The following is a 26129-nucleotide window of genomic DNA, read 5'->3' on the forward strand; positions in this document are numbered from 1 at the left end:
GTCCTAAAGGACACTGAGTGCGACCGACCAGTTCCTGTTACAGACCTGGAAAACCGAGCGGGGACAATTATCTTCCTGCCTGCTTTGACGGTGGTTGCAAGGATTTGCAACCCACCTTCGTGACTATATACATCCTTAGCAATTTGCTTTTCCGAATCTTACACAATTCTGCACCACTGAGCTCCTGGTCTCCTTTTGTCTTTTAGATGAACCTGGGGTTGTTACAATCACAGGAAGCATCGACATAAGCAATGTACCCTCAAGTCCATTTGTCTTAACAATCATATACTATTTTCCTACATCCCTTAGAGTGTAATCCCAACTGGGCTGGGTCCTCTCATTGTCGTGTCATAATATGTACTTTGTATTCTGGCTTGTCATCAGGAACCCCTATTTATTGTTCAATGCTGAATAATAATAATAATAATAATAATAATAATAACGTTGTACACCAACCTTGGTTTCTACCATATTCTACCAACCACTGAGAGATGCGTATAATGTCCTGCAGGATGCCCTCAGGAAGATGCTCCAGTATCCCTTCCTCCGATCCCTCTATCTCCTCATCAGTACCAATGAGATCCAAGATGAGAATGGGAGGTACCGGTTTACTGTGTCTCTGAAGGAGGTTACGGAACTCAGCATCCAGGGATTCCTTGCCTCTTTCAAACAGTGATTTCTGCAAATTTAAAATAAAATAGGAAAAATATATTTTGGTTAATGCAATTAACATCTGGAACACTGGTAGTTCTCGAAATGAAGATGAAAAAAAAAAAGGAGAGGGAATTCAAGTGCGCGCATCCCCGCTTGGATGACGGTACGTCAGTCTACCAGCGACGATCGCCACTCGGGAGACTGTTAGACGGCAAAACTGCCATCTATTTAAATTGTACAGCGCTGCGATCTACGGCAGAGCTGCACTGGGGACAGCTGTGTCACTCGGCTGTCCCCTGGGGAGGCACAAGTGCAATCAGCTCTCATAGGCTAATGCCTATGACAGCCAATCACGGTGATTGGCTGGCAGGGGGAGGGAGGGAAACATTTTTAAAAGTCAAATTTTATTTAAAAAAAACAACACACAAAACCCTCCAGCAGCAATCAGAGCGCACCAACAGAAAGCTCTGTTGGTGGGCAGAAGAGGGGGAGGAGATTCATTTGTGTGTACCATTGTGTGGCTCTGCAGCAAGCCATAAAAGCTGCAGAGCCCTAATCTGAAAGGAAAATAGCCTGATCACTGGGGGAGGGAGTAAAGCCTGTGGTCCTTAAGAGGTTAAAGTGCATTGCTGTATGACAGGCAGCACACCCATTATCCAAAAGAAAGATGTACAGTGATGTGTTATTAGGAGCGGTGATCAAAGAGATGAATATTTCCGAGTTCATGCAGAATTACGTATATATTTTTATGCAAATATATGCAACTTGGACCGGTCAGGTCCTGCCCAGGTTTAAATTGATTGGTCCATTGTTTTAGCTGCATATTTGCATAAAAATTGACGTAATTCTTCATGACCTGGGAAATGCATCCCAATGATCCTCCCGAGTCACCAGCGGAGTGCCCACAACTTCTTTATAAGAGGCACTAGTGGAAATTCTGCATTAGAGAAGGAAAATGACTTTTTTGTATCTTTAATGAATGTCTACAAATAGGCCCCTAAATCTAACAATGACTATAGAACACTTGATTATGATCACCACTAGTGAGAACATTTCCTGCACAAGATTTCCTTTTCCCTACAGAAATGAGAGAGTTTTGTGCTATCGCAGGTGTCGCGTGTAAAACATACCACTCTGTTCAGCTCCGGGCTGTCCGGATTATTATCTTGGAAATATTCCACCGCTTTCTGAATTTTGGCAATGCAGCTCAGGTATTCCTCTAATCGTCCCGAAGGCCTAACAGATATAAAATAGGCACTTTTACTGCAAACGAACCACATGAAATCAAACAAATGAAGGCAGCGTATACTTCAAAACAAACAATCTACAGACAAAAGAACAACAAAAAAACATTCTCCAATTTGTGTAAACGCTGCAGTAATGCCCACCATAGGGGACAATGGAGATGCAAGTATAGCAGTTCTTTCAGATGAGAAAGTCCTTTAAGGCTACTTGCACACCAAGACGTTGCGTTAGGTGCCACGTTAAGGTCGCATAATGTGCACCTAACACAACGTATGGTGCTGCAAGAGCCGACGGTAGAGTGAGCCGCGTTAGGCGGCTCGATTCCTATAATGTCTCCCAGAGTGGCGCTGATTGGCCGGCGGGACCACGTGATGCGGAGCGAGACACTCCACATCACGTGGTCCCGCCGGCCAATCAGCGGCCGCCAGTGCAGTGAATATTAGGTAGCCATGTGGGCGGCTACTGTAGCGGCATCTCCCCGCCTCCTCTCCGCCCCCCACTGCGCATGTGCAAACAGTCTAACGCGGCTATAGCCGCTCCAACGTTGTAGCATGCTGCACTTTGCGGAGAACGTGCAGCATTACATGTAACGCAACGTGGGCTGTGTGAACAGCCCACTTGTGTTACATTGCTGTGCGTTGGGGGAGCGTTACAGGCGCACTAACGTGTGTAAGCAGCCTAATGCAAAGCATGAAACTCCTAAGTAAGCCATACATCAGGCAATTTTCTGTTAGATTTACCTGCCAGATAGCTTTTTCTCCATGTTGTAGGTAAATCTAACAGAAGAATCTAACATAAAATTGTATGGTGTGTACCTAGCATAAGGCAGCCATACATCAGGCAATTGTGTGGAGCGTTTGACCTTCTGAACCCCACACGAAACAGGACAAGCACCATCAAATAGTAAAAAAGGCTGATTAGTATTATGGTTATTAAACCAGTTGTGTGCAGAAAGGGCCAAAGAAACACACAAATCACTAAAGAGAAAACAACTCCCCCCCCCCAATAGACCGCACAACAACAGTATTGCAATATAAATAAGCCATATTCTCAGGGCTCGTGCCTTGTTCACAGACCGCTCCTGGTAAGCAGCCTCTCTCTCTGGCATCTGCTGCGGGGGTTCTCCTTACAGGTGTCACCCCGGTTTTGGTTGGGTCTCGTCGCTCCCTGTGCCATATTGGCATCATTATCCTTTCCCACTTCAATCCCTTTTCCCTGTGGCTCTCCCCATGGTGCAGAGCAGCCGGTATCAGCTCTCCCCATGGTGTATCAGCCACCACTAGCTCTCCCCATGGTGTATCAGCCACCACTAGCTCTCCCCATGGTGTATCAGCCACCGCTAGCTCTCCCCATGGTGTATCAGCCACCACTAGCTCTCCCCATGGTGTATCAGCCACCGCTAGCTCTCCCCATGGTGTATCAGCCACCGCTAGCTCTCCCCATGGTGTATCAGCCACCACTAGCTCTCCCCATGGTGTATCAGCCACCACTAGCTCTCCCCATGGTGTATCAGCCACCACTAGCTCTCCCCATGGTGTATCAGCCACCGCTAGCTCTCCCCATGGTGTATCAGCCACCACTAGCTCTCCCCATGGTGTACCAGCCACCGCTAGCTCTCCCCATGGTGTATCAGCCACCACTAGCTCTCCCCATGGTGTATCAGCCACCACTAGCTCTCCCCATGGTGTATCAGCCACCACTAGCTCTCCCCATGGTGTATCAGCCACCACTAGCTCTCCCCATGGTGTATCAGCCACCGCTAGCTCTCCTCATGGTGTATCAGCCACCACTAGCTCTCCCCATGGTGTATCAGCCACCGCTAGCTCTCCTCATGGTGTATCAGCCACCACTAGCTCTCCCCATGGTGTATCAGCCACCACTAGCTCTCCTCATGGTGTATCAGCCACCACTAGCTCTCCCCATGGTGTATCAGCCACCGCTAGCTCTCCCCATGGTGTATCAGCCACCACTAGCTCTCCCCATGGTGTATCAGCCACCACTAGCTCTCCCCATGGTGTATCAGCCACCGCTAGCTCTCCCCATGGTGTATCAGCCACCGCTAGCTCTCCCCATGGTGTATCAGCCACCGCTAGCTCTCCCCATGGTGTATCAGCCACCGCTAGCTCTCCCCATGGTGTATCAGCCACCACTAGCTCTCCCCATGGTGTATCAGCCACCACTAGCTCTCCCCATGGTGTATCAGCCACCACTAGCTCTCCCCATGGTGTATCAGCCACCGCTAGCTCTCCCCATGTGTATCAGCCACCGCTAGCTCTCCTCATGGTGTATCAGCCACCGCTAGCTCTCCCCATGGTGTATCAGCCACCGCTAGCTCTCCCCATGGTGTATCAGCCACCGCTAGCTCTCCCCATGGTGTATCAGCCACCGCTAGCTCTCCCCATGGTGTATCAGCCACCACTAGCTCTCCCCATGGTGTATCAGCCACCACTAGCTCTCCCCATGGTGTATCAGCCACCACTAGCTCTCCCCATGGTGTATCAGCCACCACTAGCTCTCCCCATGGTGTATCAGCCACCACTAGCTCTCCCCATGGTGTATCAGCCACCGCTAGCTCTCCCCATGGTGTATCAGCCACCACTAGCTCTCCCCATGGTGTATCAGCCACCACTAGCTCTCCCCATGTGTATCAGCCACCGCTAGCTCTCCTCATGGTGTATCAGCCACCATTATCTCTCCCCATGTGTATCAGCCACCGCTAGCTCTCCCCATGGTGTATCAGCCACCGCTAGCTCTCCCCATGGTGTATCAGCCACCACTAGCTCTCCCCATGGTGCAGAGCAGCCGGTATCAGCCACCACTAGCTCTCCCCATGGTGTATCAGCCACCGCTAGCTCTCCCCATGGTGTATCAGCCACCATTATCTCTCCCCATGTGTATCAGCCACCGCTAGCTCTCCCCATGGTGTATCAGCCACCGCTAGCTCTCCCCATGGTGTATCAGCCACCACTAGCTCTCCCCATGGTGTATCAGCCACCGCTAGCTCTCCCCATGGTGTATCAGCCACCACTAGCTCTCCCCATGGTGTATCAGCCACCGCTAGCTCTCCTCATGTGTATCAGCCACCGCTAGCTCTCCCCATGGTGTATCAGCCACCGCTAGCTCTCCCCATGGTGCAGAGCAGCCAGTATCAGCCACCACTAGCTCTCCCCATGGTGTATCAGCCACCACTAGCTCTCCCCATGTGTATCAGCCACCGCTAGCTCTCCCCATGGTGTATCAGCCACCATTATCTCTCCCCATGTGTATCAGCCACCACTAGCTCTCCCCATGGTGTATCAGCCACCGCTAGCTCTCCCCATGGTGTATCAGCCACCGCTAGCTCTCCCCATGGTGTATCAGCCACCACTAGCTCTCCCCATGGTGTATCAGCCACCGCTAGCTCTCCCCATGGTGTATCAGCCACCACTAGCTCTCCCCATGGTGTATCAGCCACCGCTAGCTCTCCCCATGGTGTATCAGCCACCACTAGCTCTCCCCATGGTGTATCAGCCACCGCTAGCTCTCCCCATGGTGTATCAGCCACCGCTAGCTCTCCCCATGGTGTATCAGTTTAAACTTCTCACACTTGCATACAAAGCTCTACACAAGCTGTCGCCTCCATACATTTCCTCTTTAATCTCCAGATACCTCCCCGCTCGGACCCTCCGTTCCTCACAGGAGACCCTTTTGTCCTCCAGCCTAGTCACCTCCTCTCACTCTCGCATCCAAGACTTCTCACGGGCGGTCCCTCTCCTTTGGAACTCTCTCCCTCTGCCGGTTCGTCATGCCACGAGTCTGGAAACCTTCAAACGTACTCTGAAAACACACCTGTTCAGACAAGCCTATAATTTGCTATATAAAAAGGAAAAGAACCGAGAGCCCAATATGGTGTAGTAAGTCCAGGCAATTTGGTATAGTGAGAAGGAGTAAATTATATACTCACAAACCAGGGTTACCTCCAGGCAACCACTGTATAGGCAGGTGAGGAGATAAACCTGTCCTCACTCAGGATTAAGAAGTCGCTCTCTGTAGACGTGAAGAAAAAAGGGGTATCCCCCTCCACCAAGGGTGGATGTACAATGTAACGTGAAAAGAACAGAGGCGCCAAAAGGATAAAAACACGATTTAAAATATTTAAAGTTGCTTAGGAGGCAGTGGTGGACTTACCTCCCTCAAGCAGACACAAGGAAGCTGTGTATTTCAACAAGGTAAATTTAATGGTATACTCCAGGGGTTAAATACAACGCGTTTCGCAGGCTTACACCCGCTTCATCAGGCAGTAAAAAGTAGGAGCACACAGCAGCGTAATGTCAGAGATGCACCTGGCGCCAGGTGCATCTCTGACATTACGCTGCTGTGTGCTCCTACTTTTTACTGCCTGATGAAGCGGGTGTAAGCCTGCGAAACGCGTTGTATTTAACCCCTGGAGTATACCATTAAATTTACCTTGTTGAAATACACAGCTTCCTTGTGTCTGCTTGAGGGAGGTAAGTCCACCACTGCCTCCTAAGCAATTTTAAATATTTTAAATCGTGTTTTTATCCTTTTGGCGCCTCTGTTCTTTTCACGTTACATTATAATTTGCTATAGGCAGCACTGAAGGCACACTGGCTCACCCACTAATCCTGGTGTTTCCTTCCCCTTTGTTTCCTCCCCACTACCCTCTAGATTGTAAGCTCGCAAGGGCAGGGACCTCCTCCTAGTGTTTCTCATACTGCTGTAATTTTAACATATGTATATGTACCAACTACATATCAACTATGTATGTATCTGTATTTATTCTATTCAATGTCATGACTGTACAGTGTCTTGTATTTCTTATGTATATTTGTTCCCCATTATTTGTTTGTACTATGTACAGCGCTACGGAAGATGTTGGCGCTATATAAATAAAAAAAAAAAAAATAATAATAATAATAATAATAATAATCAGGCACCACTAGCTCTCCCCGTGGTGTATCAGCCACCACTAGCTCTCCCCATGGTGTATCAGCCACCGCTAGCTCTCCCCATGGTGTATCAGCCACCACTAGCTCTCCCCATGTGTATCAGCCACCACTAGCTCTCCCCATGGTGCAGAGCAGCCGGTATCAGCCACCACTAGCTCTCCCCATGGTGTATCAGCCACCACTAGCTCTCCCCATGGTGTATCAGCCACCACTAGCTCTCCCCATGGTGTATCAGCCACCGCCAGCTCTCTCCATGGTGTATCAGCCACCACTAGCTCTCCCCATGGTGTATCAGCCACCACTAGCTCTCCCCATGGTGTATCAGCCACCACTAGCTCTCCCCATGGTGTATCAGCCACCGCTAGCTCTCCTCATGGTGTATCAGCCACCGCTAGCTCTCCCCATGGTGTATCAGCCACCGCTAGCTCTCCCCATGGTGTATCAGCCACCGCTAGCTCTCCCCATGGTGTATCAGCCACCACTAGCTCTCCCCATGGTGTATCAGCCACCGCTAGCTCTCCCCATGGTGTATCAGCCACCGCTAGCTCTCCCCATGGTGTATCAGCCACCACTAGCTCTCCCCATGGTGTATCAGCCACCACTAGCTCTCCCCATGGTGTATCAGCCAACACTAGCTCTCCCCATGGTGTATCAGCCACCACTAGCTCTCCCCATGGTGTATCAGCCACCACTAGCTCTCCCCATGGTGTATCAGCCACCACTAGCTCTCCCCATGGTGTATCAGCCACCGCTAGCTCTCCCCATGGTGTATCAGCCACCACTAGCTCTCCCCATGGTGTATCAGCCACCGCTAGCTCTCCCCATGGTGTATCAGCCACTGCTAGCTCTCACAATGGTGTATCAGCCACCGCTAGCTCTCCCCATGGTGTATCAGCCACCGCTAGCTCTCCCCATGGTGTATCAGCCACCGCTAGCTCTCCCCATGGTGTATCAGCCACCGCTAGCTCTCCCCATGGTGTATCAGCCACCACTAGCTCTCCCCATGGTATATTAGCCACCGCTAGCTCTCCCCATGGTGTATCAGCCACCACTAGCTCTCCCCATGGTGTATCAGCCACCACTAGCTCTCCCCATGGTGTATCAGCCACCACTAGCTCTCCCCATGGTGTATCAGCCACCGCTAGCTCTCCCCATGGTGTATCAGCCACCGCTAGCTCTCCCCATGGTGTATCAGCCACCACTAGCTCTCCCCATGGTGTATCAGCCACCGCTAGCTCTCCCCATGGTGTATCAGCCACCGCTAGCTCTCCCCATGGTGTATCAGCCACCACCAGCTCTCCCCATGGTGTATCAGCCACCACTAGCTCTCCCCATGGTGTATCAGCCACCACTAGCTCTACCCATGGTGTATCAGCCACCACTAGCTCTCCCCATGGTGTATCAGCCACCACTAGCTCTCCCCGTGGTGTATCAGCCACCGCTAGCTCTCCCCATGGTGCAGAGCAGCCAGTATCAGCCACCACTAGCTCTCCCCATGGTGTATCAGCCACCGCTAGCTCTCCCCATGGTGTATCAGCCACCACTAGCTCTCCCCATGGTGTATCAGCCACCGCTAGCTCTCCCCATGGTGTATCAGCCACCACCAGCTCTCTCCATGGTGTATCAGCCACCACTAGCTCTCCCCATGGTGTATCAGCCACCACTAGCTCTCCCCATGGTGTATCAGCCACCACTAGCTCTCCCCATGGTGTATCAGCCACCGCTAGCTCTCCTCATGGTGTATCAGCCACCGCTAGCTCTCCCCATGGTGTATCAGCCACCGCTAGCTCTCCCCATGGTGTATCAGCCACCGCTAGCTCTCCCCATGGTGTATCAGCCACCGCTAGCTCTCCCCATGGTGTATCAGCCACCGCTAGCTCTCCCCATGGTGTATCAGCCACCACTAGCTCTCCCCGTGGTATATCAGCCACCACTAGCTCTCCCCGTGGTGTATCAGCCACCACTAGCTCTCCCCGTGGTGTATCAGCCACCACTAGCTCTCCCCATGGTGTATCAGCCACCACTAGCTCTCCCCATGGTGCAGAGCAGCCGGTATCAGCCACCGCTAGCTCTCCTATTGTTCTCCTTAGCACTTCTACACTACATGTATTATAGCCCTCAGTGGGACGCTATTCACTGCACTGTATCTCAGCATCTTCCAGGGATTATAGGACGGTGTCTTATTTATTTACATGTTCATATTTATTGATATGGAGATCGTTTGACTCATGTTCATCAGGGGTCCAAACATTATTGTGCAATTGTTTTTATGGTTTTAATTACAGAGGCAGAAGAGTCTCAATCTTCCAACTGTAATATTAAATACTTAACGCAGGAAGAAGTGAAGGCAAGACTAAATAAATTAAAAATAGACAAGGCACCTGGCCCGGATGGCATGCATCCTCGGGTCCTAAGGGAATTAAGTTCAGTTATAGATAAACCCCTTTATCTTATCTTTTGTGACTCTCTTGCAACTGGCAGAGTCCCAGTGGATTGGCGTACAGCCCACGTTTTCCCATTATTTAAGAAGGGCAAAAAATCAGATCCAGGAAATTATAGACCTGTAAGCTTAACATCAGTTGTATGCAAACTATTTGAGGGGTTACTAAGAGATACTATACATGACTTCATAGTAGAAAATAATCTTATTTCTCAGCATCAACATGGGTTTCCTAAAGACAGGTCCTGTTTGACTAACATGCTCAGCTTTTATGAGGTAGTGAATGCTAATATGGATATTGGGAATGCTGTAGATGTGATATACTTGGACTTTGCAAAGGCCTTCGACACTGTTCCCCACAAAAGTCTGGTGCAAAAGATGAGGATGCAAGGACTAGGGAAGAATCTGTGTTCATGGATAGGGAACTGGCTAATGGACAGAAAACAAAGAGTTGTGGTCAATGGATCGTACTCAAAATGGGAGACTGTTAGCAGTGGGGTCCCACAGGGGTCTGTTCTGGGTCCAGTGCTCTTCAATTTATTTATTAATGACCTAGTAGATGCAGTAGTGAGCAATGTTGCTATTTTTGCAGATACAAAATTGTGCAGAATCATCAACTCTCAGGAAGATAGTGTCATATTGCAACAGGATCTGGATAGGATGGCTATATGGGCACATACATGGCAGATGAAATTCAATGTTGACAAATGTAAAGTCATGCATTTTGGTCGTACCAATGGTCTAGCACCATACAAAATAAATGGGATACAGTTGGGGGCATCAAACTTGGAGAAGGACTTAGGAGCACTCATCGACAACAAGTTAAATAATCGTACTCAATGCCAAGCCGCTGCAGCTAAAGCTAACAAAATTTTGGGATGCATTAAAAGGGAAATAAAAACTCGAGATGCTAGCATAATATTGCCCCTGTTTAACTCTCTAGTAAGGCCACATCTGGAATATGGAATTCAGTTCTGGGCACCACATTACAAAAAAGATATTGCAGTTTTAGAGCAGGTGCAGAGACGAGCAACAAAATTGATACGTGGGATGGAAGTTCTCACTTACCAAGAAAGGCTAGATAAACTGGGTTTATTTAGTCTAGAGAAAAGACGCCTTAGAGGGGATCTAATTAACATGCATAAATACATCAGAGGGCAATATAATAGCTTGGCGGATGAGCTTTTTGTCCCTAGGCCTTCTCAAAGGACTAGAGGACATGATCTGCGCATGGAGGAAAAACGTTTTAGCCATTTATTTAGGAAAGGGTTCTTTACAGTAAGAGTGATTAAGATGTGGAATGCATTGCCACAGGAAGTCGTTATGGCAAACTCTATACCTGCATTTAAAGGGGGCTTAGATGCTTTCCTTGCGTTGAAAGACATCCATGGCTACAATTACTAGGTTATGCCTAATGATGTTGATCCAGGGATTTTATCTGATTGCCACCTGGAGTCGGGAAGGAATTTTTCCCTTTTGGGGCTAATTGGACCATGCCTTGTGGGGTTTTTTTTGTCTTCCTCTGGATCAACAGGGATATGTGAGGGAGCAGGCTGGTGTTGTACCTTCCTCTGGATCAACAGGGATATGTGAGGGGGCGGGCTGGTGTTGTACCTTCCTCTGGATCAACAGGGATATGTGAGGGAGCAGGCTGGTGTTGTGCCTTCCTCTGGATCAACAGGGATATGTGAGGAAACAGGCTGGTGTTGTGCCTTCCTCTAGATCAACAGGGATATGTGAGGGAGCAGGCTGGAGTTGTACTTTGTACTGGTTGAACTCGATTGACGTATGTCTTTTTTCAACCAAAATAACTATGTAACTATGGATTCAATAAAGGCTTATTTATATTGTTAATACTGTTGTGGTGCGGTCTATTGGGGGCCAGTTCTTTTCTCTGGTTTAGCGTTTGACCTTATGAGTCAATTTTATTGAACCCAAAAAAAAAAAAAAAAAAAAAAAAACCACAACTTGTCTGGCCAGTCGAGGCTTTGATTGATTTTGGGGCAAAAAACAGTCAAAAGGATCAATTGGACATGCTAAAAATCTTATATAAAAGAGTGAACAGAGGCGCCAGCAGGATAAAAGGTACTACAAAGTCTATAATCCCTCAGGAGGAGGTGGTGGACTCGCCTTCCCGAAGCAGACAAGATACCGTCAGCTTTTTAACAACAGGTTTATTTATATACTCCAGACAACCATGCAACGGGTTTCACAGGTATATTCCTGCCACAGAGGCGCTTATAGTGACCTTGAGACTGTACTGCGTGTACTCCTATCTGTTTATTGCCTGAGGAAGCGGGAACATACCTGCGAAACCCGTTGCATGGTTGTCTGGAGTATATAAATAAACCTGTTGTCATAAAACGGACGGTATCTTGTCTGCTTCGGGGAGGTAATTAAACCACCACCTCCTGAGGGATTTTTAGCTTTTTAGTACCTTTTATCCTGCTGGCGCCTCTGTTCACTTATATTACCAATATCCACCCCTGGTGGAGGGGTCGATCCCCATCTCTTTTTTTCCTGATCTACAGAGAGCGACTTTTATTCCTTAGTGAGGACAGGTCTAATCTCCTCACCTGCCTATAATGTGGTTGCCTAGGAGGTGACCCACGCTTGTGAGTATATACATTATATACTTTTGAATTCCAACCTATTGTTTTGCATACTACTCTATATTGGGCTCTCGGTGTTCCTACTTTTGTTTATGCTGAAAATCTTGGTGGCAAGTGCTCAAGCATGTGCGTGGCAATAAAGGCATTCTATAATGCATTGACTGACATACCCCAGTCGGTGCACCCCCCAAAGTGGGAAGTGTCCTCCAGTGCAGGGTTTTAAAGTTTCATCCCTCCGTCGGAGCAATTCCTGGCCTCCGCCATGTCTGCTGTCCCCACGACTGCCTGTATTGGTGCATGTGACATAACAATTGTCTTGTGGTACAGGCATTCACCTGTCGTGACAGTGGACACAGCAGTGACAGCGGAGGAGGCCAGGAATATTATACCCCCATACCTAGGGGTGGCCAGGCAGGCAGCAGAGCTAGGCCAATATCTGATTTCATGCTGAAATCTACTGGAAATCGGTTTGTGGTGTATGGGCTGGCAACAGATTTGATCACAGAGGGATCTCTCAGGCCCTGTTCACACTGCATGCGCTGCCTACCGGATTTTGGGAACGCGTGCGGGAGGCTGACATGCACGACATCAGAAACTGCATAGACAGCACTGTCTGATGTTCACACTACATGCGTTCCGTACCACTGCGGTCCGGGAACGCCTGCTGCACGCATTTTTTTTGCCAAAACATGTGGCTGACCCATTCACTTCGAATGACTGGGATCAGCCACACAACGCATAGAAACGCGGATGGCGTGCGTTCATACGTGTTGCGTTCCGAACACGCGGCCATCTGCGTCTCATGATGTGAACGTGGCCTCAGTTGACCTGCCCATATATCGCCTGATGTTTGGCCACGTTTAGGGTGCATCCACACATCTAATTGTAACTGTGCAATATTACCGATTCTATGTTTTATGAGAGCCCACAGATTTTGAATGGTATGGATAGATTGTAAGCTTTCATACTACATGGAGGTGGTGAAATAAGCTAATCAAAATTGGATGGGTGTACACACTTCAGATTAAACTCGGCTGAGGCAATTGCTAAAGATCCCCGACGGTGAGAATCATGCGTGTGCGTGCGTGCGTGCGTGCGTGCGTGCGCGTGCGATCATCTCACCCAAACACAGCGAAATGCTACCATTCTCTCTCTTGCTCCGCCCCTCCATTGTGAGCCCCACATCGTCCCTCCGTAGAGACAGAACAAGTCTCTAGCCTGCAAGCTTACAATGTGTCTAGAATACCTTAGCCAGGACCCGTCACCCCCTACCTGCCAGGTGACAGGAAACTCAAAAACTAGTATTTGGCACACAGGTGCTGATAAAGTGCCCCTACTGCTTCAGGTTGCTTTTATACCTGCTAACCAAGAGGCAGGTGGGACAATCTAGTAGGGGTTCTCTGAACTTTATGGAGCACTGCTATTAATGAGTAGACTTCAGTCAGAGCAGGGATAGCAGCTGGACACAACATTCATTTCCAATATAAAAACTTTTGAACAGCAGTCTATATTGCAGAAGTGCTGCCACATACTGTTTAAGTAGCTCTATTGGCAGCAAACTGGGTGGTGATTCCTTTCACACGCAGCTTTACTTAAAGGACAACTGTACTCAAGGACTATGGAAGCTGCCATAGTTATTTCCTCTTAAACAATACCAGTTGCCTGGCAGTCCTGCTGATTTATTTGGCTGCAGTAGTGTCTGAAAAACACCAGAAACAGGCATGCAGTCAATCTTGTTAGATCTGACAATAATATCAGACTCACCTGATATGCTGCATGCTTGTTCGGGGTCTATGGATAAAAGCATTAGTGACAGAGGATCAGCAGGACAGCCAGGCAACTGGTATTGCTTAAAAGGAAATAAATATGGCAGCCTCCGTATACCTCTCTCTTCAGTTCCCCTTTAATGCAAGCCAAAGCAAGAGGGGTGTGGTTACCATGCAAAACCCATTAAAGTCGACCTAAAATAAATATTCTTTAAACACCACATTTTAATCTCTACTGCTAAATAACTTCTACCTTTACCTTCTCTTTTATGACTAAAGGCTGACATGCACTGGTGATTTGCCATCAGATCAACCAACAGATAGATCCCTCTCTGATGGAATCTAATCAGAGAGGGATCGTATGGCTGCCTTTCCTGCATGAAATCGATTCACCATCTGTGGAGCTGCTGCAGCCCCCCCCCCTCCCCCCTTCATACATTACCTAATCTGGCCGGCGCGACTCCCTCGGCCTCCGTGTTGTCTTCTCCGCGTTGGTCTCCAGTCCAGCTGGCTTACTTCACTGAACTTCCTGTCCGGGGGAAGTTTAAACAGTAGAGGGCGCTCTACTGTTTAAACTTCCTGCTGGGACAGGAAGTTCAGTGAAGCAGCAGCCCTGGAGCCCGGAGCGGAGAAGAAGACAGCGGAGGCCGGGGGAGTCGCGCTGGCCAGAACAGGTAATGTATCTCCGCTGTATTGCGTCGGTCGCCGGGCATTTGAAAGCCGCCATTGACGCACTCCCAACCCACCGGCGATCGAGAAAAATCTTCCGCACGGATGGATCGACGGGAACGATTGATTTCGGACAGAAATCGATCACTCTGTCAGCGTTTGCGCAACGATTTCACAGCAGATTCGATCACAGTGATCGAATCTGCTGTATATCGGCGGGAAAACCGTTAAGTGTATGGGCCCCTTAAGAAGCATCTTTATAAAACGGCTTTCTGTGCTCTCCAGAAGTATGGGCAATATCAGATGAACAATTAATAGGAGACAGGAAAGTAAATATCCAGGGATGTAACAAAGTCAGCTGGAGTTCTGAACAGTTTGGGGACAACCAATCTATGACACTTAAAGTCCTGCAGATAAAAAGCCAATGCTACTACACACTTCTCTTCTCTCATACAGGGTCTACAGGCACCAACAGAACCCAAGCTCTGATCTCCTGCCCACCAAAGTTTACATGTTAGTGGATGGAGTAACTGTCTTGTATACAAGGAACAGGGCAAAAAAGTCAACCAATTTACAAAAGTCCAATTTTTGATAGTCAGAATTGTTGAGGGTCCTGGCGAGCTGCAGGGACCAGAGGACAGCGTGGGACAACTCTGGAGGAACCAGCTTCTCTCTCCTTAGGGAAGCAGTGAATGTTTTCCCTTTGTGACACCTTGGGTTTTCTTAGAACAGTGCCCTGCAACTCTTACTGCCCCATACACTCATACACTGCTTTCTGTAAGAACTAGTGCTGAACGACGTCCATCTCCCCCAACGCTAAGACTGTGGCTCCACATCCTAACAGTCATAACTACCCACAAACTAAATGGAAGTGGGAGAGCTTGTGCTGACGAGTGATAGAAAACTGCGCCTCCCTCTTGCTGAGTGGTGAAATGGTCACCTGTACATAGGGCGGGATTACACAAATCACTATGTATAGAAATCAAAGGCAGAGCAGGAAAGAGCTGCAGGGCAGTCCTGAGCTGCATTCTTTTTCCTTTAGCGTTTAGTAGGGCCTTCAAGGGACCCTAAACTGAGAGGGATATGGGTGTTTCCTTTTAAACAATACCAGTTGCCTGGCAGTGCTGCTGATCTCTTTGGCTGCAGTAGCAGCTGAATCACACACCTGAAACAAGCATGCAGCTAATGTAGTCTAACTTCAGTCAGAGCACCTGATCTGCTGCATGCTTGTTCAGGGGCTGTGGCTGAAAGTATTAGAGACACGGGATCAGCGGAAGAGTCTGGCAACTGGTATTATTTTAGAAGAAAAAAATCCATATCCTCCTCAGTTTAGGTTCCCTTTAAATGTACACGTGCATGCTTCAATGTTTTCTAATTGGCCACTTTACTGAGAAGCCTACAGATGCCTCTAATTCAGCATCAGGAGAAAACCTTAAACAATCCAATGTGGTAATAAGGCCTATCAGAATGGCTTCTCCAGTGTGGTAATAAGGCCTATGAGAATGGCTTCTCCAATGTGGTAATAAGGCCTATGAGAATGGTTTCTCCAATGTGGTAATAAGGCCTATCAGAATGGCTTCTCCAATGTGGTAATAAGGCCTATCAGAATGGCTTCTCCAATGTGGTAATAAGGCCTATCAGAATGGCTTCTCCAATGTGGTAATAAGGCCTATCAGAATGGTTTCTCCAATGTGGTAATAAGGCCTATCAGAATGGCTTCTCCAATGTGGTAATAAGGCCTATCAGAATGGCTTCTCCAATGTGGTAATAAGGCCTATCAGAATGGTTTCTCCAATGTGGTAATAAGGCCTATCAGAATGGCTTCTCCAATGTGGTAATAAGGCCTATCAGAATGGCTTCTCCAATGTGGTAATAAGGCCTATCAGAATGGCTTCTCCAATGTGGTAATAAGGCCTATCAGAATGGCTTCTCCAATGTGGTAATAAGGCCTATCAGAATGGCTTCTCCAATGTGGTAATAAGGCCTATCAGAATGGCTTCTCCAATGTGGTAATAAGGCCTATCAGAATGGCTTCTCCAATGTGGTAATAAGGCCTATCAGAATGGCTTCTCCAATGTGGTAATAAGGCCTATCAGAATGGCTTCTCCAATGTGGTAATAAGGCCTATCAGAATGGCTTCTCCAATGTGGTAATAAGGCCTATCAGAATGGCTTCTCCAATGTGGTAATAAGGCCTATCAGAATGGCTTCTCCAATGTGGTAATAAGGCCTATCAGAATGGCTTCTCCAATGTGGTAATAAGGCCTATGAGAATGGTTTCTCCAATGTGGTAATAAGGCCTATCAGAATGGTTTCTCCAATGTGGTAATAAGGCCTATCAGAATGGCTTCTCCAATGTGGTAATAAGGCCTATCAGAATGGCTTCTCCAATGTGGTAATAAGGCCTATCAGAATGGCTTCTCCAATGTGGTAATAAGGCCTATCAGAATGGCTTCTCCAATGTGGTAATAAGGCCTATCAGAATGGCTTCTCCAATGTGGTAATAAGGCCTATCAGAATGGCTTCTCCAATGTGGTAATAAGGCCTATCAGAATGGCTTCTCCAATGTGGTAATAAGGCCTATCAGAATGGCTTCTCCAATGTGGTAATAAGGCCTATCAGAATGGCTTCTCCAATGTGGTAATAAGGCCTATCAGAATGGCTTCTCCAATGTGGTAATAAGGCCTATCAGAATGGCTTCTCCAATGTGGTAATAAGGCCTATCAGAATGGCTTCTCCAATGTGGTAATAAGGCCTATCAGAATGGCTTCTCCAATGTGGTAATAAGGCCTATGAGAATGGTTTCTCCAATGTGGTAATAAGGCCTATGAGAATGGTTTCTCCAATGTGGTAATAAGGTCTATCAGAATGGTTTCTCCATTGTGGTAATAAGGCCTATCAGAATGGCTTCTCCAATGTGGTAATAAGGTCTATCAGAATGGCTTCTCCAATGTGGTAATAAGGCCTATCAGAATGGTTTCTCCAATGTGGTAATAAGGCCTATCAGAATGGTTTCTCCAATGTGGTAATAAGGCCTATCAGAATGGCTTCTCAAATGTGGTAATAAGGTCTATGAGAATGGCTTCTCCAATGTGGTAATAAGGTCTATGAGAATGGCTTCTCCAATGTGGTAATAAGGCCTATGAGAATGGTTTCTCCAATGTGGTAATAAGGCCTATCAGAATGGTTTCTCCAATGTGGTAATAAGGCCTATCAGAATGGCTTCTCCAATGTGGTAATAAGGCCTATCAGAATGGCTTCTCCAGTGTGGTAATAAGGCCTATCAGAATGGTTTCTCCAATGTGGTAACAAGGGCTATCAGAATGGTTTCTCCAATGTGGTAATAAGGGCTATCAGAATGGTTTCTCCAATGTGGTAATAAGGCCTATCAGAATGGTTTCTCCAGTGTGGTAATAAGGCCTATCAGAATGGCTTCTCCAATGTGGTAATAAGGCCTATCAGAATGGCTTCTCCAATGTGGTAATAAGGCCTATCAGAATGGCTTCTCCAATGTGGTAATAAGGCCTATGAGAATGGCTTCTCCAATGTGGTAATAAGGCCTATCAGAATGGCTTCTCCAATGTGGTAATAAGGCCTATCAGAATGGTTTCTCCAATGTGGTAATAAGGCCTATCAGAATGGTTTCTCCAATGTGGTAATAAGGCCTATCAGAATGGCTTCTCCAATGTGGTAATAAGGCCTATCAGAATGGTTTCTCCAATGTGGTAATAAGGCCTATCAGAATGGCTTCTCCAATGTGGTAATAAGGCCTATCAGAATGGCTTCTCCAGTGTGGTAATAAGGCCTATGAGAATGGCTTCTCCAATGTGGTAATAAGGCCTATCAGAATGGTTTCTCCAATGTGGTAATAAGGCCTATCAGAATGGCTTCTCCAATGTGGTAATAAGGTCTATGAGAATGGCTTCTCCAATGTGGTAATAAGGTCTATGAGAATGGCTTCTCCAATGTGGTAATAAGGCCTATGAGAATGGTTTCTCCAATGTGGTAATAAGGCCTATCAGAATGGTTTCTCCAATGTGGTAATAAGGCCTATCAGAATGGCTTCTCCAATGTGGTAATAAGGCCTATCAGAATGGTTTCTCCAATGTGGTAATAAGGCCTATGAGAATGGCTTCTCCAATGTGGTAATAAGGCCTATCAGAATGGTTTCTCCAATGTGGTAATAAGGCCTATCAGAATGGCTTCTCCAATGTGGTAATAAGGCCTATCAGAATGGTTTCTCCAATGTGGTAATAAGGCCTATCAGAATGGCTTCTCCAATGTGGTAATAAGGCCTATCAGAATGGCTTCTCCAATGTGGTAATAAGGCCTATCAGAATGGCTTCTCTAATGTGGTAATAAGGCCTATCAGAATGGTTTCTCCAATGTGGTAATAAGGCCTATGAGAATGGCTTCTCCAATGTGGTAATAAGGCCTATCAGAATGGTTTCTCCAATGTGGTAATAAGGTCTATCAGAATGGTTTCTCCGCAGTTCCTCCAAGCCTTACCCCTCTTTGATGATCCTTTCAGTCTCAGTGGCTACGTGGTAGTAGCTGATAACATGGTCCAGGCAGGAGAGGGTGCGCTCTACATTCTCCTGCAGGCGTTGCAGGGTCTCGGTCTGCTTGTGCACCGGAATGATGGAATTCTCCAACTTCATTAAACGACTCTCAAAAGAGGAAAGGATGGAGACCTGAAAGACAACATAGAGCAGCATCCATTAACGTTCACAGACTTCACCATACATCACAAGCCGTCTGTTTCTCTTTGTGCCTCACCATATTATTGGTTAACTGATCACTCTTGTCCAGGCTCTCTTTGATGAATGTCAACATTTCTTCTTCCTGTTAAAAAGTAAAATACCATGAAATGTACTTGGACTGAACATCAAACAGGAATAACATTTGTACTTTATAACTATTTGCTTTTTAGATATGTTACGGCCAGAACCCGAAGTCTTCGGGTTCTGGCCGGTCAATGTGCGAAGTGGCCGCTGCGCTGCGGCCAATGTCCGAAATGAGCCAAATCCTGGCGACTCTGATCATTTCCCCCGGCGCTGGCTCCGCCCCCTGCCTCCCTGCTATCGTCTTCTGACAGCCGGGGGACACATGCGTTCCCCCCAGAGTAGTTCGTGGCTGCAGGAAGGCAGAGACAGGAAAGCAGGAATTTGTTCGTCCCTGCAGAGCAGGTGCTGACAGAGGCAATGTCAGCAGTGCTTCCCGCTCTGCTTTCCTGCAGCCGACTCGGGGGAGGGGGGACTCGTGTGTCTCCGGCTGACTGAAAGCCGATAGCAGGGAGGTGGGGGGCGGAGCCAGCATTGGGGAACATGATCGGATCCACCAGGAGTCGGCTCATTTCGGACATTGGCCGCAGCGCCGCGGCCACTTCGCACATTGACCGGCCAGAACCCAAAGCGGCCAGCCACAACGCGAAGTGGCCAAACTTCGGGTTCTGGCCGTAACATATAAAACAAACAAAAACATTATCTGCAGCACAACAGTAATATATTCTCCAAGCGCTGTCTTTAGGGAACTTTTAGACTAATGCCTGGGAGTTATCTGGAGAGAAAAACTTACAGCAGATTACTTGACTAACAGATGCAAACACAACAGACTCACTTTAAGCAACAACAGACTGGCTGGGCTCTTTCAAGAAATTAAAGCAAACTTGAAGCGATTTTGAAATAAAATAAACAGATACCTAAGAAGCCACCGGTCTTCAGGAACAAATGGGCTCCCAAAGACTTCCGAAGCCTTTCATGGCGGAAGATAGTAGTCTTCGACCCATCGGTCAGAGGCTACTAATGGTGGTGACGATGCTGGAACCAGGGGACCAGGAGAAGAACAGGAATGCTCTATAAGACCCAGAGCCTTCCCCATCCTTAGGAAAGTATCCGTTTTCTTTTATTTTAAATTCGCTTCAGGCTCTTTTTAAGTTTGTTACTGGGGATGTAGCAAGGATAGAACAGAGTTGCCAATGAGAGGATAAGAGGAGGTAGTGGAAGTCTTACCGCCCCAGTAAGTAGACACCAAATTGGTTGATTTAATAGTCAACAATGAAATTCATACACTCCACAATGCAAAGCGTTTCACAGGATCAAGCCTGCTTCATCAGGCAATAACGAGAGCAATAACTAGTACTGGTCAGTATAGCAGCCAAACCAATACACACATTTCTTTGGGTTTACATGTAAACTTCTATAGGGAATGGTGTAGCTTAGATTGAATACTGAAGTGTGGTGGGGGCTTTTTATTATTATTTAGTATTTATATAGCGCCAACATCTTCCGCAGTGCTGTACAAAGTATATTGTCTTATCACTGATGTCCCTCAGAGGGGCTACAATGTAATCTCTACCATAGCCATATGTCTATACATGTATTGTGTAGTCAGAGCCGGGACAAGGTCCTCCAGCACCCAAGGCTGAGACACCAAAGTGCGCCCCTCCATCCCTCCCACCCCAGCCGTCACACACTGATTGCTTTTACACTAAGAGGCCCCTCCTCCATCCCTCCCCCCCAGCCATTACACACTGATTGCTATTACACTAAGAGGCTCCTCCTCCATCCCTCCCACCCCAGCCATCACACACTGATTACTATTACACTAAGAGGCCCCTCCCCCATCCCTCCCACCCCAGCCGTCACACACTGATTGCTATTACACTAAGAGGCCCCTCCTGCATCCCTCCCACCCCAGCCGTCACACACTGATTGCTATTACACTAAGAGGCCCCTCCATCCCTCCCACCCCAGCCGTCACACACTGATTGCTATTACACTAAGAGGCCCCTCCATCCCTCCCACCCCAGCCGTCACACACTGATTGCTATTACACTAAGAGGCCCCTCCTCCATCCCTCCCACCCCAGCCGTCACACACTGATTGCTATTACACTAAGAGGCCCCTCCCCCCATCCCTCCCACCCCAGCCATCACACACTGATTGCTATTACACTAAGAGGCCCCTCCCCCATCCCTCTCACCCCAGCCGTCACACACTGATTGCTATTACACTAAGAGGCCCCTCCCCCATCCCTCCCACTCCAGTCGTCACACACTGATTGCTATTACACTAAGAGGCCCCTCCCATCCCTCCCACCCCAGCCGTCACACACTGATTGCTATTACACTATGAGGCCCCTCCTCCATCCCTCCCACCCCAGCCGTCACACACTGATTGCTATTACACTAAGAGGCCCCTCCCCCATCCCTCCCACCCTAGCCGTCACACACTGATTGCTATTACACTAAGAGGCGCCTCATGGCCCAGCCGTCACACACTGATTGCTATTACACTAAGAGGCTCCTCCTCCATCCATCCCTCCCCAGCCGTCACACACTGATTGCTATTACACTAAGAGGCCCCTCCCCATCCCTCCCACCCCAGCCGTCACACACTGGTTGCTATTACACTAAGAGGCCCCTCCCCATCCCTCCCACCCCAGCCGTCACACACTGATTGCTATTACACTAAGAGGCCCCTCCTCCATCCCGCCCACCCCAGCCGTCACACACTGATTGCTATTACACTAAGAGGCCCCTCCCCTATCCCTCTCACCCCAGCCGTCACACACTGATTGCTATTACACTAAGAGGCCCCTCCCCCATCCCTCCCACTCCAGTCGTCACACACTGATTGCTATTACACTAAGAGGCCCCTCCCATCCCTCCCACCCCAGCCGTCACACACTGATTGCTATTACACTAAGAGGCCCCTCCTCCATCCCTCCCACCCCAGCCGTCACACACTGATTGCTATTACACTATGAGGCCCCTCCTCCATCCCTCCCACCCCAGCCGTCACACACTGATTGCTATTACACTAAGAGGCCCCTCCCCCATCCCTCCCACCCTAGCCGTCACACACTGATTGCTATTACACTAAGAGGCGCCTCATGGCCCAGCCGTCACACACTGATTGCTATTACACTAAGAGGCTCCTCCTCCATCCATCCCTCCCCAGCCGTCACACACTGATTGCTATTACACTAAGAGGCCCCTCCCCATCCCTCCCACCCCAGCCGTCACACACTGGTTGCTATTACACTAAGAGGCCCCTCCCCATCCCTCCCACCCCAGCCGTCACACACTGATTGCTATTACACTAAGAGGCCCCTCCTCCATCCCTCCCACCCCAGCCGTCACACACTGATTGCTATTACACTAAGAGGCCCCTCCTCCATCCCGCCCACCCCAGCCGTCACACACTGATTGCTATTACACTAAGAGGCCCCTCCATCCCTCCCACCCCAGCCATTACACACTGATTGCTATTACACTAAGAGGCCCCTCCCCTATCCCTCCCACCCCAGCTGTAACACACTGATTGCTATTACACTAAGAGGCCCCTTCATCCCTCCCACCCCAGCCGTCACACACTGATTGCTATTACACTAAGAGGCCCCTCCATCCCTCCCACCCCAGCCGTCACACACTGATTGCTATTACACTAAGAGGCCCCTCCTCCATCCCTCCCACCCCTGCCGTCACACACTGATTGCTATTACACTAAGAGGCCCCTCCTCCATCCCTCCCACCCCAGCCGTCACACACTGATTGCTATCACACTAAGAGGCCCCTCCTCCATCCCTCCCACCCCAGCCGTCACACACTGATTGCTATTACACTAAGAGGCCCCTCCCCATCCCTCCCACCCCAGCAGTCACACACTGATTGCTATTACACTAAGAGGACCCTCCATCCCTCCCACACTGATTGCTATTACACTAAGAGGCCCCTCCCCATCCCTCCCACCCCAGCCGTCACACACTGATTGCTATTACACTAAGAGGCCCCTCCATCCCTCCCACCCCAGCCATCACACACTGATTGCTATTGCACTAAGAGGCCCCTCTTCCATCCCTCCCACCCCAGCCGTCACACACTGATTGCTATTACACTAAGAGGCCCCTCCCCATCCCTCCCACCCCAGCTGTCACACACTGATTGCTATCACACTAAGAGGCCCCTCCATCCCTCTCACCCCAGCCGTCACACACTGATTGCTATTACACTAAGAGGCCCCTCCTCCATCCCTCCCACCCCAGCCGTCACACACTAATTGCTATTACACTAAGAGGCCCCTCCCATCCCTCCCACCCCAGCCGTCACACACTAATTGCTATTACACTAAGAGGCCCCTCCCCATCCCTCCCACCCCAGCCGTCACATACTGATTGCTATTACACTAAGAGGCTCCTCCCTCATCCCTCCCACCCGTCACACACTGATTGCTATTACACTAAGAGGCCCCTCCCTCATCCCTCCCACCCCAGCCATCGCACACTGATTGCTATTACACTAAGAGGCCCCTCCCCATCCCTCCCACCCCAGCCGTCACACACTGATTGCTATTACACTAAGAGGCCCCTCCATCCCTCCCACCCCAGCCGCCACACACTGATTGCTATTACACTAAGAGGCCCCTCCCCATCCCTCCCACCCCAGCCGTCACACACTGATTGCTATTACACTAAAAGGCCCCTCCCCCATCCCTCCCACCCCAGCCATCACACACTGATTGCTATTACACTAAGAGGCTCCTCCATCCCTCCCACCCCAGCTGTCACACACTGATTGCTATTACACTAAGAGGCCCCTCCCCATCCCTCCCACCCCAGCCGTCACACACTGATTGCTATTACACTAAGAGGCCCCTCCATCCCTCCCACCCCAGCCGCCACACACTGATTGCTATTACACTAAGAGGCCCCTCCCCATCCCTCCCACCCCAGCCGTCACACACTGATTGCTATTACACTAAAAGGCCCCTCCCCCATCCCTCCCACCCCAGCCATCACACACTGATTGCTATTACACTAAGAGGCTCCTCCATCCCTCCCACCCCAGCTGTCACACACTGATTGCTATTACACTAAGAGGCCCCTCCCCCATCCCTCCCACCCCAGCCGTCACACACTGGTTGCTATTACACTAAGAGGCCCCTCCCCATCCCTCCCACCCCAGCCATCACACACTGATTGCTATTACACTAAGAGGCCCCTCCTCCATCCCTCCCACCCCAGCCATCACACACTGATTGCTATTACACTAAGAGGCCCCTCCCCCATCCCTCCCACCCCAGCTGTCACACACTGATTGCTATTACACTAAGAGGCCCCTCCCCCATCCCTCCCACCCCAGCTGTCACACACTGATTGCTATTACACTAAGAGGCTCCTCCTCCATCCCTCCCACCCCAGCCGTCACACACTGATTGCTATTACACTAAGAGGCCTCTCCCCATCCCTCCCACCCCAGCCGTCACACACTGATTGCTATTACACTAAGAGACCCCTCCATCCCTCCCACCCCAGCCATCACACACTGATTGCTATTACACTAAGAGGCCCCTCCCCCATCCCTCCCACCCCAGCCATCACACACTGATTGCTATTACACTAAGAGGCCCCTCCCCCATCCCTCCCACCCCAGCCGTCACACACTGATTGCTATTACACTAAGAGCACCCCCCCCCATCCCTCCCACCCCAGCCGTCACACACTGATTGCTATTACACTAAGAGGCCCCTCCATCCCTCCCACCCCAGCCGTCACACACTGATTGCTATTACACTAAGAGGCCCCTCCCCACCCCTCCCACCCCAGCCGTCACACACTGATTGCTATTACACTAAGAGGCCCCTCCATCCCTCCCACCCCAGCCATCACACACTGATTGCTATTACACTAAGAGGCGCCCTCCTCCATCCCTCCCACCCCAGCCGTCACACACTGATTGCTATTACACTAAGAGGCTCCTCCTCCATCCCTCCCACCCCAGCCGTCACACACTGATTGCTATTACACTAAGAGGCCCCTCCCCATCCATCCCACCCCAGCTGTCACACACTGATTGCTATTACACTAAGAGGCCCCTCCTCCATCCCTCCCACCCCAGCCATCACACACTGATTGCTATTACACTAAGAGGCCCCTCCATCCCTCCCACCCCAGCCATCACACACTGATTGCTATTACACTAAGAGGCCCCTCCCCATCCCTCCCACCCCAGCCGTCACACACTGATTGCTATTACACTAAGAGGCCCCTCCATCCCTCCCACCCCAGCCGTCACACACTGATTGCTATTACACTAAGAGGCCCCTCCATCCCTCCCACCACAGCCGCCACACACTGATTGCTATTACACTAAGAGGCCCCTCCCCATCCCTCCCACCCCAGCCGTCACACACTGATTGCTATTACACTAAAAGGCCCCTCCCCCATCCCTCCCACACCAGCCATCACACACTGATTGCTATTACACTAAGAGGCCCCTCCATCCCTCCCACCCCAGCCGTCACACACTGATTGCTATTACACTAAAAGGCCCCTCCCCCATCCCTCCCACCCCAGCCGTCACACACTGATTGCTATTACACTAAGAGGCCCCTCCCCCATCCCTCCCACCCCAGCCGTCACACACTGATTGCTATTACACTAAGAGGCCCCTCCCCATCCCTCCCACCCCAGCCGTCACACACTGATTGCTATTACACTAAGAGGCCCCTCCCCATCCCTCCCACCCCAGCCGTCACACACTGATTGCTATTACACTAAGAGGCCCCTCCCATCCCTCCCACCCCAGCCGTCACACACTGATTGCTATTACACTAAGAGGCCCCTCCCCATCCCTCCCACCCCAGCCGTCACACACTGATTGCTATTACACTAAAAGGCCCCTCCCCCATCCCTCCCACCCCAGCCGTCACACACTGATTGCTATTACACTAAAAGGCCCCTCCCCCATCCCTCCCACCCCAGCCGTCACACACTGATTGCTATTACACTAA

The 26129-nt window shown here is 49.5% G+C and overlaps 1 protein-coding gene across 9 annotated transcripts in view; it reads right to left on the minus strand.

Moving 5' to 3' along the window:
• Positions 1 to 26129, minus strand: part of EXOC7 (exocyst complex component 7) — a 152599-nt gene that overhangs the window by 101142 nt on the left and 25328 nt on the right. For all 9 annotated transcript variants that reach the window (XM_068263601.1, XM_068263597.1, XM_068263604.1 and 6 more), the window contains exons 2-5: positions 19114 to 19179; positions 18844 to 19028; positions 1785 to 1890; positions 457 to 679 (exon numbers count right to left, since the gene is read on the minus strand). In XM_068263601.1, coding sequence (XP_068119702.1) covers positions 457 to 679; positions 1785 to 1890; positions 18844 to 19028; positions 19114 to 19179 — 580 coding nt within the window. The remainder of the gene's footprint in view (positions 1 to 456; positions 680 to 1784; positions 1891 to 18843; positions 19029 to 19113; positions 19180 to 26129) is intronic.

The sequence above is a fragment of the Hyperolius riggenbachi genome, chromosome 12 (assembly GCF_040937935.1).
Source record: "Hyperolius riggenbachi isolate aHypRig1 chromosome 12, aHypRig1.pri, whole genome shotgun sequence".
Lineage (NCBI taxonomy): Eukaryota > Metazoa > Chordata > Amphibia > Anura > Hyperoliidae > Hyperolius > Hyperolius riggenbachi.